At 41.2% G+C, this 17,858-nt stretch overlaps 1 protein-coding gene across 1 annotated transcript in view; it reads left to right on the top strand.

Moving 5' to 3' along the window:
• Window positions 1-15,325, top strand: part of LOC133764753 (olfactory receptor 4D5) — a 64,935-nt gene extending 49,610 nt beyond the window's left edge. Inside the window, exon 2 of the mRNA XM_062198437.1 lies at window positions 14,354-15,325. Coding sequence (XP_062054421.1) covers window positions 14,354-15,325 — 972 coding nt within the window. The remainder of the gene's footprint in view (window positions 1-14,353) is intronic.
• The last annotated feature ends 2,533 nt before the right edge of the window (window positions 15,326-17,858 follow it).

Genomic DNA, 17,858 nt, shown 5'->3' with positions numbered 1-17,858 from the left:
AAGAAATCTCACAAAATTCATTCCTCCTGTCTAATGGAACTTTTTAAAACTTTTTCATCATCTCTCCATCCTCTCCATCCCCCAGACTCTGGAAACTATATTTTTAACTCTGTGGTTCTATTCGCTCAATGGCTGTAGATTCTACATCTAAGTGAAAACATGGGATATTTGTCTTTCTGGGTCTGGCTTATTTCACTTAGCCTAATGTCCTCCAGATTCATCTATGTTGTCACAAATTACAGGGTTATCTTTCTGTGAAAGTGTGAATGGTGTTTCTTTGTTTCCTTATCCTATATTTCCTTTATTCATCCATTGATGGATACTTAGGTCTCTTGCATAACTGGGCTATTATGAATAGCAGTGTTGTTAGCATGGAGATGCAGATAGCTCTTCAAAATTCTGATTTTATATCCTCAGATATATGCCCAGAAGTAGGATTACTGGATCACTTGGTAACAACAGTTTTAGTATATTGAGGAAACTCCATTTAGTTTTCCTTAATGATTGTACTAATGTCCATTCTCACTAACAGTGTACAAGGGTTTCTTTTTTCTCCACATTCTTACCAAAACTTAGTTTTCATCTTTTGGATAATAGCCATTCAGATGTGAGGTGACATCTCATTGTGGTTTTAATTTGTGTTAACTTAATGATTAGTGATGTTAGAGAGCAATTTTTGCATATATCTGTTGGCCATTTGTACATCTTCATTTGAAAAATGTTTATTCAGATACTTTATATGTTTTTATTTTTTAAAAAATATTTGGAAACATTTGTTTTTATTTGAAAAGCCAGAGACAGAGGGGGCAGGAGAGAGAGAGAGAGAGAGAGAGAGAGAGAGGGAGAGAGAGAGAGAGAGAGAGAGAGAGAGAGAGAGAGAGAGATTGCTATAGTTTGCTTCCATTCTCTGGTTCACTACCCAGATGCCCACAGAACTGGACCAGGAGCTAAGAACAGAAATCAGATCTCCCATGTCAGTGTCAGGGATCCAAATACTTGTGTCATCATTGCTGCCTCTCAGGGTGCACATTGGCAGAAGCTGGAATTGTAAACAGAGCTGGCATTCAAACTCGGGAACTCAGATATGGGATGTGGGCATTCCTAGTGGCATCTTATTGTGACAAATGCCCAACTCCTGCCCATTATTTTTTTCTTAGCTACTGACTTGCATTAATTTTTATATATTTTGGATACTAACTCCTTATCAATATATGACCTGCAGATATTTTCTTCCTATCTGTAGCTGGTCTCTTCATGCTGTAAATTGCTTCTTTTCATTGCTCAGAAGTTTTTTAGTTTAATATGATCCAATTTCTCTATTTTTTCTTTTGTTGCCATGCTTTTGGGAGCAAATCAGAAACCATCGTCCAGATCACTTTTGTGTGGTGTTTCCTTTAACTTTTCTTCCAGTAGTTCTATATTATCTGGTCTTACGTTTAAGCCTTAAATGCATCTTCAATCAATTTTTACATATCAAGGATCCAATTCCATTTTTCTGTATGTGGACATCTAATTTTCTGAACATCCTTTATTGAAGGAACTGCCTCTTTGCCACTGTGTGTTCTCAGACTTGGCTAGCAGTTACTATACTGGACTGCACAAGCTTCTGGTTTCTTGTTAATCTCATTGGAACTAAATTGTTTCATAAAGGTGAATTTAAACAAATAATGAATGCTTCCCATCTAGGTCTTTCCAGGATTTTTCTTCTCTTTCATTTCCTGGTGTTCCTTTTTTTCCTTTTGTTGGTTTGGTTTTTCCTTGGATGTCATTGAAATACACATGCTGTAAACATTTTATGGAAAACATAGCTTGATGAGTAGGCACTCTGTTGGGTGCATTATTGGCTTTAGACCCTAATCAAGAGCACTTCTGTCTCTGCCCCCTCCTAACGCTTCCTGTCATGAGGCAAAGCATCAGAGATGCCATGATAAAATGTCTATGTTGAACTCCCCACTCCCGCTACCCTCTCCAAGTCTCTAAGTCATGTTTCTGCGTTCAGAACTTTGCACAAACAATCCTGAACACATTTGTAGGTGCTTTTCTAGGACTTCTCTGCTTCTCTAGGACATACTTCTCACCATTCCCAAGGGTGGATGGTGGCATAAGTATGTGCCCTCCTATAGCCAAGGAGTGGTTGCTGTTTTCTGGGTGGTGAGGTTGGAGACAGCTGGGGCTACATCCACATAAATAAAAAGGAGGCCCATCATGAGCAGCATGGAGGCAGGGGTGAGGAGAAAGCAAAAAAGATAGAATTGTTTATTCGTACCCCGTTACATGCCAGAGAAGACCTTCTCAGTGATTAACAATTCCAAAATCATACCTGGCCTTTTGAATCACTTGCCAAGAATATTCATCATGTGAGGAGGAATTTTTTTTTTTTGACAGGCAGAGTGGACAGTGAGAGAGAGACAGAGAGAAAGGTCTTCCTTTTGCTGTTGGTTCACCCTCCAATGGCCGCCGCAGTTGGTGCGCTGTGGCTGGCGCACCGCGCTGATCCGATGGCAGGAGCCAGGTGCTTATCCTGGTCTCCCATGGGGTGCAGGGCCCAAGGACTTGGGCCATCCTCCACTGCACTCCCTGGCCACAGCAGAGAGGTGGCCTGGAAGAGGGGCAACCGGGACAGGATCAGTGCCCCGACCAGGACTAGAACCCTGTGTGCCGGCGCCGCAAGGCAGAGGATTAGCCTAGTGAGCCGCGGCGCCGGCCGTGAGGAGGAATTTATTGCATTTCAAAGTTTATTTGCTTGAATTATAACTCTAAATACATATGCAGGTATTACCAGTTTCCATTGTGCTTTTTCCATAGACCCTGAAACTATTAGGGATGGGCCTGGTTAGGTGACTGAATGGATTGATGGATTAAATCCTGAACTATCTTTGAGGGAAACTTTAACAATTCATTAACAAGTCCAGTTGATTTATGTGGCACAGTTCATCAGTAGAGAAGCGAGATCTACTGCCTACATCTGTGGCGTGTGGTTAAGGGTTACAGGAAACTCATATAGCTCATGTATGGCCAGACACTAGTGCCAGAATTGTACCATTCACTCATCCATTCATTAAAAAATTATTGATTTCCTGTTATGTGTCACAAGCATTTAAGATTCTATATCAGAAAATGAGTAACACAAAACCCTTACTTATAAGATCTTAGAGGCAAGTGAGAGAAGCCAATGCTCAATTAGTGATTTTTAAAAAGATTTTATTTATTTATTTATTTGAGAGGTAGAGTTACAGACAGAGAGAGGGGGAAGAGAGAGAAGCCTTCCATTCACTAGTTCACTCCCCAAAGGGCCATAATGGCAGGATCTGGGCTGATCCAAAGCCAGGAGCCAGGAGTTTCTTCTGGGTCTCTCAAACCAGTGCAGGGACCCAAGCACTTGGGCCATCTTCCACTGCTTTCCCAGGCCATAAGTGGAGCTGAATCAGAAGAAGAGCAGCTGGGACACAAACTGCTGCCCATATGGGATGCCGACACTGCAGATGGATGCTTAAGCTACTATGCCACAGCACCGGCCCCTCAATGATTTGATGAAGGATGAAGCTCCAAGGAGATATTATATTTAGAGGTATCTATCATTTGAACACCAGTTTGAAATAGCAGCTGTTGTAAATTTGATAGGAAGTTGAGGAGGGGATTTAGAGCATGCAAAATACACTATTTTTCTTACTTGACATTTATTCCAATCTGTGTTAAATAAGCATTTGGACTGTTTACTTAGCCAAGGATGGGTTTGCTTTCTTTGGTCCGGAAATTGGTCATGAAAAAACCATAAGTCATCTCATGTTGGGGAAGACCTTTCTACAATATCCTCTCATAGGAGGCAGAGTACTTCGATTAAATATCTGAGATTGAACACAAACAAGCAATAATTCAGAGTTGAGAAGAAGTAAGACTGGGCACAGAAGAGTCTGAGGTAGAGAGCCCAGGGAATCTGCTGGTGCCGTTAGCAGAGGAATTCCACCTGGGCTGGTGAGAGACAGGAAACAAACCCAGTGAACAGAACATTGATAATTTTTAAAGTTTTATACTGGGCAATCTCTTCCATGCAAGTAGCAGCATTCCACTGGCATAAATCTGTTTTCAAATATATCATAGTAAAAAAATGAGGATTAATTATTTCAGCACAAATCATGACTTAAGAAACTCCTCAGGGCCGGTGTTGTGGCGTAGCTGTTGCCTGCAGTGCCGGCATCCCATATGGGTGCCAGTTCGAGTGCCGGCTGCTCCATTTCCTATTCAGCTCTCTGCTATGGCCTGGGAAAGTAGTAAAAGCCCAAGTCCTTGAGCCACTGCACCTGTGTGGGAGAGAGAGCGATTGATTGATGGATCTCTCATCCTCTGGTTCACTCCTAGGATAGTAGCAAAGGCCAGCAGTGGACCAGGCTGAAGCCAGGAGCCAGGAGCCTCATCTTTTCCCAGGCCATTAGCAGGGAGCTGGATCCGAACTGGAGCAGCCAGGACACAAACCAGCACCCATATTCAATGTTGGCATCACAGGTGGTGGCTTTACCTGCTACTCCACAATGCCAGCTCCTCAAAATACAATTTTGTAAAAACAGATAGGATATTAAAAATTATGTGCTTCATTTTATAAAATTTCCGTAATTTATTATATTTTTATAGCAAATAAGATTGCAATTTCCTCAGTACATTCATCTTTGTATTTCTTATGATTTCCATATGTCAGTTACCCTGAAGTGGCATTTCTGAGTCAAAATGTGTGCTTATTGGCATTTTAGACAGAAAATGCCAAATTAATTTCCAAAAGGAAGCACCAGTTGACATTCAGTGATGTACATGAGTGACTGTTTCTTCTGCCCCTTTTATAACAACAGGAATTTTCAGCTTTCAGAAAGTTTTGTCTTATTAATGTACCTAAGTTAAGTCATGTGCTCTGGACTGCTTTTGCAGCTGAACATCTTTTCATACCTTTACTGTACTTCTGAGGATTATCTTTACAGTGGGTATTGCTATTGAGTTTCCAGTCATTGATTTATAGGGGATGGTCTTTGTATTTGGAAGGTATTGCTCCTGTGTTAATCATATGGCTTGGTAGCCTGTGTATTCAATGTTTTCTCACAAATTTGTAGTTTCTTTTTATACTCAGCAACGTGTACAGTGTACCAAAGTTTTAAATTGTGTAACACATTTTCTGTTATTTCTTTTTTCTATTATTTAGTAAATATAAATTTCCAAAGTACAGTTTATGGATTACAATGGCTTCCCTCCCCCATAATTTCCCTCCCACTCGCACCCCTCCCATCTCCCGCTCCCTCTCCCATTCCATTCACATCAAGATTCATTTTCAATTATCTTTATATACAGAAGATCGATTTAGTATATATTAAGTAAAGATTTCATCAATTTGCACCCACACAGAAACACAAAGTGTAAAACACTATTTCAGTACTAGTTATAGCATTAATTCACATTGGACAACACATTAAGGACAGATCCCACGTGAGAAGTAAGTACACAGTGACTCCTGTTGTTGACTTAACAATTTGACACTCTTGTTTATGGCGTCAGTAATCTCCCTAGGCTCTAGTCATGAGTTGCCAAAGCTATGGAAGCCTTTTGAGTTCGCCAACTTTGATCTTATTCCGATAGGGTCATAGTCAAAGTGGAAGTTCTCTCCTCCCTTCAGAGAAGGGTACCTCCTTCTTTGATGGCCCCGTTCTTTCCACTGGGATCTCACTTGCAGAGATCTTTCATTTAGGTCTTCTTTTTTTTTTTTTTTTCCAGAGTGTCTTGGCTTTCCATGCCTACAATACTCTCATGGGCTCTTCAGCCAGATCCAAATGCCTTAAGGGCTGATTCTGAGGCCAGAGTGCTATTTAGGACATCTGCCATTCTATGAGTCTGCTGTGTATCCTGCTTCCCATGATGGATCGTTCTCTCCCTTTTTGAATCTATCAGTTAGTATTAGCAGACACTAGTCTTGTTTGTGTGATCCCTTTGACTCTTAGACCTATCAGTGTGATCAACTGTGAACTGAAATTGATCACTTGGACTAGTGAGATGGCATTGGTACATGCCACCTTGATGGGATTGTATTGGAATCCCCTGGCACGTTTCTAACTCCACCATTTGGGGCAAGTCCGATTGAGCATGTCCCAAATTGTACATCTCCTCCTTCTCTTATTCCCACTCTTATATTCAACAGGGATCACTTTTCAGTTAAAATTTAAACACCTAAGAATAATTGTGTGTTAATTACAGAGTTCAACCAATAGTACTAGAACAAAAAAAATATTAAAATGGATAAAGTATTACATTGTACATCAACAGTCAGCACAAGAGCTGATCAAGTCACTGTTTCTCATAGTGTCCATTTCACTTCAACAGGTTTCCCCTTTGGTGCTCAGTTAGTTGTCACTGATCAGGGAGAACATATGATATCTGTCCCTCTGGGACTGGCTTAATTCACTCAGCATAATGTTTTCCAGATTCCTCCATCTTGTTGCAAATGACCGGATTTCATTGTTTTTGACTGCTGTATAGTATTCTACAGAGTACATGTCCCATAATTTTTTTATCCAGTCTCCTGTTGATGGGCATTTGGGTTGGTTCCAGGTCTTAGCTATTGTGAATTGAGCTGCAATAAACATTAATGTGCAGACAGCTTTTTTGTTTGCCAATTTAATTTCCTTTGGGTAAATTCCAAGGAGTGGTATGGCTGGGTTGTATGGTAGGGTTATATTCAGGTTTCTGAGGAATCTCCAAACTGACTTCCATAGTGGCTTAACCAGTTGTTAATTTCATTTATGGTTTACTATGGGCGATCCCCTGAGACTGCCTGCCTAGCCCATGCAGTTAGCCTGACTGCTGCCAGGTGGCAGGTGCTCCAGGCATATTTCCCCCACGCCCACCTTCTGTCAATCAGGTAAACTGCTCCTGGGTGTGGCCCAGGCCACCAGGAAAGTTATTAGCCTATGTGACCTTCAAGCTAATTTGCAGAAGGCAGGGGTGAAATCTCAGGCAGGCAATCTCAAGGGATCACTCACAATTTATGACTTTTGGCTTTTGTGTCTTGCTTAGAAAGGGTTATCCACTCTAAGATTATAAAAAGTCTAAAAAGCCTTTTTTAAAGGTTTATTTATTTATTTAACAGGAAGAGGGAGAGAGATCTTCCATCCACTGGTTCACTCCTCAAAGGGCCATAACAGCCAGGCCAAAGCCAAGAGTGAGGAATGCCATTTAGTTCTCCCACATGCGTGGCAGGAGTCCAAGAACTTGAACCATCATTCTCTGCCTTCCCAGGCACACTAGCAGGGAGATGAATCAGAAGCAGAGCTGGGCATTCAGGACGGGAACCAGTGCTCCAGTTTGGGATGCCAGTGTTGCCAGAGGCTTAGCCTGCTCTTCTGAAATGCTGGCCCCCAACTTTTAAAGAAAAGCTTCATTTTGGGGCCAGTGCCATGGCTCCCTTGGTTAATCCTCCGCCTGTGGTGCCGGCATCCCATATGGGCACCGGTTCTAGTCCTGGCTACTCCACTTCCAGTCCAGCTCTCTCCTGTGGCCTGGGAAAGCAGTAGAAATGGCCCAGGTGCTTGGGCCCCTGCACCTGTGTGGGATACAGGGAAGAAGCACCTGGCTCCTGGCTTCGGTTCGGTGTAGCTCTGGTCATTGCAGCCATATGGGTAGTAAACCAATGGAAGGAAGACCTCTCTCTCTGTCTCTCCCTCTCATTGTCTGTAACTCTACCTCTCAAATAAATAAACAAAAAAAATAAAAAAAGCTTCATTTATTTATTTGACAGGCAGAGCGACAAAGAGAAGGAGAAATGGGGAGGGGGAAGAGCAGGATGGGGTGTGAGAGAGTGAGACAGAGGGATTTTCCATTTGCTCGTTCACTCCTCAAATCAGCACAGTGGCCTGGGCTGTTGTTTTCTTCTAGAACATTTGTTTTAAATGTTATTTAAATAGAAATTTTTATCCACATGGAATTTGCTTTTTATATACAATGTGTACAAGTCAAACATTAGTTTTTCCTAAAGAAAATAGATTTTTAGAAAAACTTTACTCAGTAGCTGATATTGTCTATTAATTTGAGATACTACCTTCATCATATCTTAAATTCCTGCACGCAGTATGAGTGTATAGTGTCTGTATATTTATGTGTGTGTGAGTTTATGGGTGTATGCATATCATTTATTCTGTCTCATTTGTCATTTTGTACGATAACAGTGCATCCCTTTAATTATTGTAAATGCATGAGCATTGTTCTTCTAAATATCTGGTAATGGAAGATTTTTAAAAATATTTCCCACTTTTAGCATGTTCCTTTTTTGATGAACTTACGAATGACCTGACTTCTTAAAAATTACTATTAGCATTTTTGGCTAACATTATGTTGAAATTATAAATTTATTTTTATTGAGTTGAACATTGCTAAAGCTTTTTTTCTGCATCTATTGAGATGTTCATGTTTTTTCTCTTCCATTTTGTTAAGGATGAGTTGTAGCACTTTGATTTGTGCATGTTGACTCTCCTTGCACCACAGGGATAAACCCTACTTGGTCATAGTGTGTGGTCCTTTCAATGTGCAATTGAACTTTGCTTGCTAATATTTTTTTGAGAATTTTTGCATCAGTTTTAATCAGGGATGTTGGCTTGTAATTTTCTTTTCCTGCAGTATCATTGTTTGGTTCTGGTATCAGGGTAATGTTGGCCCCACAAAATGAGTTTAGAAGTGTTCCCTCCCCTACTGTTTCGAACAGTTTAGAATTCAACAGAGAAACCATCTGGTCTTGAAATTTTTTTTGTTGTGAGGTTTTTTGATTACTGATTCATCCTCCTGTTGTTATTGGTCTGTTCAGCCCTTATCTTTCTTGATCCAGTTTTGTTAGGTTGCACGTTTCTGGGAATTTATTATTTTTTGTTTGTTACCATTTAATAGCTTATAATTGTCTCATGATTCTTAATACTCCTGGAGAATTCAATGTAAAATTTTCTTTCACTTCTGATTTTATTTATCTAAGTCTTCTTTCTTTTCTCTTAGTTAAGCTAATGGTTTGTTAATCTTCTCAAAAAAGACATGTTTTTTTTTTTCATGTTTCTATTAACATCATTCACAACAGCCAATATGTGGAGGCAACCTAAATATCAATGGATAAATACATTAAAAATAATTTGTCCCATATGTGTGCATGCTCACTCTCACATACACAACATAACCATATTTTCAGCCTTGAAACAAAAAGACATTCTGCTAATTGCAACAACATAGAGGAACCTAGAGGGCATTCTGCTAAGTGAAATAATCCAGATGCAGAAAGACAAATACTACAAGATTTTCCTTGTATGTGAAATCCAAACATGTCATAGTCACAGAATCAGGAGGATTAGTCATTACCAAGGTTTTGCAGCAGGAGGATGTGGGAAGATAGACAAGGAGTTCAATTTCAGAAATGCAGGATGGGCTGGTGTCTGTGTGCTGTTTAAGGTAACACAGGGAAGGCCCACATCCCACGTCAGAGGGCTTGGATTTGAGTCCCAGCTCCACTTCCAGTAAAGCTTCCAGCCGGTGTACATCTTGGTGAGCAGCAGTGATGGCTTAAGTACCCGAGTCCCTGACATCCACATGGGAGACCTGCATTGGGTTCCAGGTTCTGACTTTCTGGGATTCTGTTCAGAAGTTCACACCTATATTCTGGTATTTTATTCAGAACTTCACACCTATATTTGTGTTGAGATTAATTAATATTTTTCTTCTAATTGGGTATGTGTTTGTCTCATTGTAGTGGTAAAAATATATTAGCCTTATTGAAAAGAATAGGGGTGGTCACCACATTTTTACAAAAGCATGTATTTAAGAGGCAAGGAGGGGGAGTGAAGAGAGAGATACAAGGAGACACACACACATACACCCATACACCCACCCACACACACACAGACACACACACGTAACAGAGGGTCCTCATGGGTTGGTTCACTCCCCAAATAGGCACAGTGGGTAGCACTAGGCTGAACAGAAGTTGGGATCAAGGAATTCAATATCCATGCTCCCACATAGGTGACAGGAATCCAACTAATTGAGCCATCCTAGCCATCTCTCAGGTCTGCATTAGCAGGAAGCTGGAGTCAAGGCCTGGAGCCAGGGATTGGAACTGGGCACTCCAGTGTGGGATGTGGGCATCCTAATTGTAGGCCAAATGACTGCCCCATGGTTGCCATCATTATCTCTGCTAATTAGTGGTTAGTGTATTTTATTCTTCCTATAAGTATATATTGAGTTACTGAAATATTGTGTGCTAGATATCTGTTAGGTTCTGGTAATACAGCAGTTCAGGACTCAAGTGTATCTTGATGGGTTAGTGTATTTTCCTCATTGAGTATTTTACTGTTTAAGGGGCAGTCTTTTACAAACTCTTGAATTTATATTGTTATTATTTGCACTGTTATATTTTCCACATTCAAAACATTAGTTGGCTTGTTTATATTTTACTAAAACATCCATGTAACTAGATCTTAAAATTTATTTGTGTGTATTTTGCACAATTTTCTAAAAAAAACCAAAACTCTTGTGATTTGTTCTTTTGATAGCTCCCAGTGTTGTGCCTCTATATTTGCATTTCTTTTTCTATCTTGTTTAAGTTTGCCATATATTTGTATATAGGTTGTTAATTTAGGCAAAGAATGAGCTTTTTCTTATGTCCATTTTTTATTTTGGGATTGTGGGAGATGGAAGAGAGGTACGCTATTCTTGACTCTATATTTTTCCTTCATAGTGCCTTTTTTTAAAAAAAAAGATTTATTTATTTGAAAGACAGAGTTACAGAGAGAGTTAGAGACACGAGAGAGGTCTTCCATCTGCTGGTTCGCTCCCCAATTGGCAACAATGGCCAGAGTTGCACTTATATGAAGCCAGGAGACAGGAGCTTCTTCCAGGTCTCCCATGTGGGTGCAAGGGCCTAAGGACTTGGACCATCTTTTACTACTTTCTCAGGCCATAGCCGAGAGCTGGATAGGAAGAGGAGCATCTGGGACTCGAACTGAAGCCCATATGGGATGCTGGTGCTTCAGGCCAAGGCTTTAACCTGCTGTTCCATAGTACCCTCATAGTACCTTTAGAAAAAGAGATTCTTTTATGTATTTAAAAGACATTTTCAGAGAGAGAGAGAGAGAAAGAGGAGGAGAGAGAGAGAGAGAGAGAGAGAGAGATTGATTTTCCATCTGCTGGTTCACTCCCCAAATGGCTGCAATAGCTGGACCAGGCTGAAGTCAGAAGTCAGGAGCTGCATCTGGGTCTACAACTTGGGTGCAGGGGCCCAGATGCTTGGACAGTCTTCTGCTGCTTTCACAGGCACATTAGCAAGGAACAGGATTGGATGTAGGCCATCAAGGCCTCATATGGGATGCCAGCATGGCAGGTGGTGGCTTAACCCATTGTGCCACAGTGCCAGTGCCTTCGTAGTGTCTTTTGTTGGATTCTAATTTATCTATTTTCCTTCTTTTTATCTTAAAATACATGAAATTATGATTATAATTTTATTCTTACTAATTTGCCTAATGTCTGTAAGGTTTTTTTAAATTTTTTAATTTTTTTGACAGGCAGAGTGGACAGTGAGAGAGAGACAGAGAGAAAGGTCTTCCTTTGCCGTTGGTTCACCCTCCAATGGCCGCTGTGGTTGGCGCGCTGCAGCCGGTGCACCGCGCTGATCCGATGGCAGGAGCCAGGTGCTTCTCCTGGTCTCCCATGCGGTGCAGGGCCCAAGGACTTGGGCCATCCTCCACTGCACTCCCTGGCCACAGCAGAGAGCTGGCCTGGAAGAGAGACAACCGGGACAGAATCGGTGCCCCGAGCAGGACTAGAACCTGGTGTGCCGGCGCTGCAAGGCGGAGGATTAGCCTAGTGAGCCACGGCGCCGGCCTGTAAGGTTTCATATATAGAATGCTCAACTGTGTTTTCTAAATATATTTTAAGTTTAAATGTGACTTTTCCTTTTTTAAAAAAATATTTATTGAGAAGAAGAGAGAGAGAGAGAGAGAGAGAGAGAAGGAAAGGGAGAGAGCGAGAGAGAAATATGAACCATTAGTTCACTACCTAAATGGTTGCAAAAGCCGAGTCTGGGCCAGGATGAAGCCAGGTTCCTGAAACTCCATCCATGTCTCTCATATGGGTGACAGGGACCCAAGTAGTTGGATCATCATCTGCTGCCTTCCCAGACACATTAGTGAAAAGCTTAATTGGAAGAGGAGCAAGTAGGATTTGACTGGCGCTCTTTTTTCTTTTTTAAGATTTTTTTTTTATTTGAAAATTAGAGTTATACAGAGAGAGGAGAGGCAGAAAGAGAGAGGTCTTCCATCTGCTGGTTCATTCCCCAATTGGCAACAATGGCTGGAGCTGCGCCGATCCAAAGCCAGGAGCCAGGAGTTTCTTCCAGGTCTCCCATGTGGGTGCAGGTGCCCAAGGACTTGGACCATCTTCCATTGCTTTCCCAGGCTCATTAGTGGGAGCTGGGTCAGAAGTGGAGCAACTGTGATAAGAACCTTCACCTGGGGCCGGCGCTGTGGTACAGTGGGTTAAAGCCCTGACCTGGGGTGCAGGCATTCCATATGGGCACTGGTTCTGGTCCCGGCTGCTCCTCTTCTGATCCAGCTTTCTGTTATGGCCTGGGAAGGTAGTGGAGGATGGGCCAAATCCTTGGGCCCCTGCACCCATGTGGGAGACCTGGAAGAAGCTCCTGGCTTCAGATTGGCGCAGCTCTGGCCATTGTGGGCATCTGAGGAGTGAACCAGCAGATGGAAGACTCTCTGTCTCTACCTTTCTCTGTAACTCTAACTTTCAAATAAATGAAATAAATCTTAAAAAAAGAAACAAAAAACAATAAAAACAAAAACAAAAGAACCTGTATCCATATGGGTTGTTGGCATCTCAGGCCTTGGCTTGACCCACTTCCTCACAAGGCTGCATAACCCCACCCCACCCCGTCTCTACTCCTCACCCTGCAGCTTGACAGGTTTTGAGAACTGAATTGTTTGGTGTCTTCCAGATCACGTGGTTTGTGTGACAGAAGCTTTGTGCTGTGCAGAATGATGAAACTAAAGACATGGGCAGGAAGTCAGGAGGGGTAGGCCCTCTGCAGAGTGTTACACACCTGGAGTTGCCCTAAGTCATTTATGCTCTTGTCTTTAAATCCTTTGTGGTGAACATAGTGCCCAGTAAGGGAGAAGGTGCTTAGCAAATGCTTAATGAGTGAATAGAGACAAGAAAGGAACATATTATTAAAACATCTGTTTAAAATTAAATTCAAGTGATAGTTAACATTTCTATTAAGGAATTTGAAGGGATTTGTTCTGGAGTTCATTTTGTCAGATTTCCTAACATCTTTATAAAATACTGAAATGCATTTTAAAAACCTTTCTTTTCAGTATTTTGAAATGTTGAGGTTATTCTGCATTTAGTTGATGAGTTTTTAAATTTCAATTGATCTTTATAGTCTCCTTTGTTGTTCTTCACCTGACTGAGCAGGTAGTCTGGGTATTGTTCCTGAAACTAACAAAGATACTCAAACTCTTCAGAGGTGGGTAAGTATTGTGGTTACCCTTCCCTGTATTTCTCCACAGACTGGTTTCTTTGAGTTTCCCAGAGCCACAAGACGGGAATCTTTTTCTTTCATGTTTTCTTATTTAACTTAGTGGAAAGAGTTATTTTTTAATATCCTTGAAAAGGGTAAACCGTGTTTTCTATTTTTCTCTCTTTCCCATAATATCAACTTCCTTCACTTGAGCTTAGCCAAAAGGCTGAGAAGCGTCCTTCTAGGACTGATAATATACATCCTAGGTAGAGCTCTCTCAGAAGGCCATGGTATTTATCCATGGATATTATGGGTATCTTTCAGATGTTTTTTATTTGGGGATATAAATGAGAACTATGTCAGGGGATCTCTCTACATGCCTGGCATGTGGAGATCCATCAGGTTTTCTAAATCAAGGCCACATATACTATAACACATTAAACTATAGAAGACTCTGGGGGTATTTTGGTTAATCTATCATAGATGAGAGAATTGAGGCATAGAGAACTTCAGAGGGTTCTTAACAATGATACAACTAGTTAATGACGGAATTTATGTTCCTTTTCAGTCTAGAGATTTTTCCTTTATACCTTACTTCTCAGTTTTTGAGGGTTGATCACTGTTTATTTTTAAAAAATCAAAAATAGCACCATCACAGTCCTGAGCTTTATGCCCTTGAGTTTCATTACATCAGCATATGATGTTCAGGTGCTTCATGTCCTGTAGAACCACTTATAACCCCCTGCTTGTGGTGAATGAAGTAGTGGAGAATGGGGGAGATTGTGTCAGGGTACTTTGCTGATGAATGTGTGTTTTTTTCCTTACCAGATGCATTTCACTGGTCACAGCCAGCAGGTGAATCCAGCAAATCATTCACAGGTCACAGCATTTGTCCTTCTGGGGCTCTCTCAGGTATGGGAGCTGCGGTGCTTCTTCTTCATTGTCTTCTGTGCTGTATATCTTGTGACTGTAACCGGAAATCTTCTTATTGTGGCCATTGTGACCTCTGACCCACGTCTGCACACAACTATGTATTTTCTCTTAGGTAATCTTTCTTTCCTGGACTTTTGCTACTCTTCCATCACGGCGCCCAGGATGCTGGTTGACTTGCTCTCGGGCAGCTCCAGCATTTCCTTTGGTGCCTGCCTGACTCAGCTCTTTTTCTTCCACTTCATTGGCGGCATCAAGATCTTCCTGCTGACCATCATGGCGTATGACCGCTATGTTGCCATTTCCCAACCACTGCGCTACACATTCATTATGAATCAGACAGTCTGTGGGCTCCTCATGGCAGCCTCCTGGGTGGGAGGTTTCATCCACTCCATTGTACAGGTTGCATTGACTATCCAGCTGCCATTCTGTGGACCTGACAAGCTGGACAACTTTTATTGTGATGTGCCTCAGTTGATCAAATTGGCCTGCACGGATACTTTCATCTTAGAGCTTCTAATGGTGTCTAACAATGGCTTGGTGACCCTGATGTGTTTCCTGGTGTTGCTGGGATCCTACACAGCACTGCTGGTCATGCTCCGAAGCCACTCACGGGAGGATCGTAGCAAGGCACTGTCAACCTGCACTTCTCACATTGCCGTGGTCACCTTAATCTTTGTGCCCTGCATATACATCTATGCAAGGCCTTTTCGGACATTCTCCATGGACAAAGCAGTCTCTGTGCTGTATACAATGGTTACCCCCATGCTGAATCCCGCCATCTACACCCTGAGAAACAAGGAAGTGATCATGGCCATGAAGAAGCTGTGGAGGAGGCAGAAGGACTTTCTCGGTCCCCCAGAGCGTTGACCCCAAGCTGGAATGTGGGACGAGTGTCCAGAACTGCTCCCAAGTGCCTGCTGGAGAAAACGTTTTGAGTGCTGTATAAAAGTAGTCTTTGGCTCACAGAGCACCTTCCCAGGTGAGTATTCTGTTGGCCAAGCTGAGAAAGTTCCAACTGCAGAATACATAAAGGTGGTAAACTTAGGGTTTCTTTTCTGATATCACTTCTTGGAAACAAAATACATTTGAAGAGCTCAACACATTTTTTAAATTTCCCAGAAAGAAGAGGGATCCAAATGTTAAAATAAGTGTAGGATGCTGATTGAATGTCAGTGAAGAAAAAGAAAATTACATTGTGCTACATGACTTCTTTCTGTCAATTTCTTAATGATTACCATTGTTGCTATCATTATTGTCAGCACCACCTTCATTGCCATGATTATATAAGTAGCATTTGGTAAGAGTTTACTATGTCCCAGGCATTGTACCAATTATTTTATATTTACTATTTATTTTAATTGTATCATTATTTTTATAAGGCATATATCATCCTCATTTTGGAATGAGTCATTTGTAAGTTTCATACATTAAATTACCTACTAATGCAACCCAGGTGTATACAAGTTTGGAACTCAAATTACAGATGATATAAAAAACTTGCTCTTGCTTCTATAGTTTAACATGTCTTTGTGAGTTTATGTCAGTTTAGAGTGACATCATGGATAGGGTTGGCATGTTCAGTTGAGCCAGACCAAGTGTTGTTGAGAGAGTCAGGAAGTCTGCTTATTGGAATAAGAAGGATGGAGTAGAAGAAGATTCATGGAGAACTGAACACACAAAGAATGAGGAATTAGGAAAGGTGGGATAGAGAGTCAAGGGGGGAGTGTTCTTGAGGGAACTGATGCTTGGAAGATTTGTATGTGGGATTTTTTTTAAACTACATATTTGCTTAGAAACTCTATTTTTTATTATTATTATTTTTTTACAGATAGACTGTGAGAGAGAGAGACAGAAAGGTCTTCCTTCCGTTGGTTCACCCCCCAAAATGGCTGCTACGGCTGGAGCTATGCCAATCCAAAGCCAGGAGCCAGGTGCCTCTTCCTGGTCTCCCATGCAGGTGCAGGGCTCAAGCACTTGGGCCATCCTCCACTGCCCTCCTGGGCCACAGCAGAGAGATGAACTGGAAGAGGAGCAGCCAGGACTAGAATCTGGTGCCCATATGGGATGCCGGCGCCGCAGGTGGAGGATTAACCTAGTGAGCCATGGCGCCGGCCCCCAGAAACTCTATATTTTAAATTCAGCTATCTTTTATTCTGTTCAGAGCCAGTTGACTGCTTTGAAGGCCATAACTGCCAGGGCTGGGCCAGACTGAGGTTAGGAGCTAGGAACTCTATTTGTGTCTCCTCGTGGGTGGCAGGGACTCAGGTACTTGGGCAATTCTCTGCTGCATTCCCAGGCACATCAACAGAGAGATGAACCAGCCCTCCTATATGGAATGTAAAAGAGTAGTATGTTTTGGTTTATACATCAAAAACATAGCTTATATATGAATCAATAAATATGAAGTTTAATACCTAATGATACTATATATATGCATATGTGTGTGTGTGTATGTGTGTGACTGTGGTTGAACTCATAAAACAAAATATAGCTGTGTGTGAACTAAAAAATAAATATGAAGTTTAATATATAATGATACTAGAGTTGGTGTTGTGGCATAGTGGGTAAAGCCATCCTATATGGACACTGGTTTGAGTCCTGGCTGCTCCACTTCCAATCCAGCTCCCTGCTAATGCAGCTAGGAAACATCAGAAAACTGCCCAAGTACTTGGGCCCCTGTATCCATGTAGGAGACCTGGAAGAAGCTCCTGGCTCCTGGCTTCCAACTGGCCCAGCTCCAGCCATTGTGGCCATTTGGGGAGTGAATCAGCAGATGGAAGACCTCTCTTTGTGTCTATCCCTCTCTTACTCTCTCTGTAACTCTACCTTTCAAATAAATAAATAAACCTCTAAAAAATCTGATGATACTATACATATATGCATATAGTTATAGATACATACAGTATTGAACATGTAGAAACCAAAAACATAACTGTGTAGTGTACAGAAAAAACAAGAATACCTAATCCAATCTCAATCATTGAGAGGAATTTTAATGTGCCTTTCTTGGATATTTATAAACTAAGCAGACAAAGAGATACATGCATACCTGTAATTACAAAATTGTTTTTATCACTCATTATGTGCTGTGTTTTTACCTCTGTGGGAGTAATAAATTAATTTTTATAAATTAATAAATATTGAATATTTTTAAATGGAGACAACTGTGGGTAGTTTATAGAGAATTAGAAATGACTACATAAATATAACAATCCAGGAATTCCCACAATTGAAAGATCTGACTTCTAATATTTTAAGTGTGCTAGCTTGTTAACAAAATATAATTGTTCCTCACACATTTTTTTCTGTGAAAATATCCCCTTAATCAAGATGAATTTTCCAATAAATCTAATTTTTTGCATAATCTTGGTTTAAGACCTCTTTTTTTTTTAAATGATTC

The sequence above is a fragment of the Lepus europaeus genome, chromosome 7 (assembly GCF_033115175.1).
Source record: "Lepus europaeus isolate LE1 chromosome 7, mLepTim1.pri, whole genome shotgun sequence".
Lineage (NCBI taxonomy): Eukaryota > Metazoa > Chordata > Mammalia > Lagomorpha > Leporidae > Lepus > Lepus europaeus.
The sequence above is the reverse complement of the archived record's forward strand: the minus strand, read 5'-3'. Positions and strand labels throughout refer to the sequence as shown.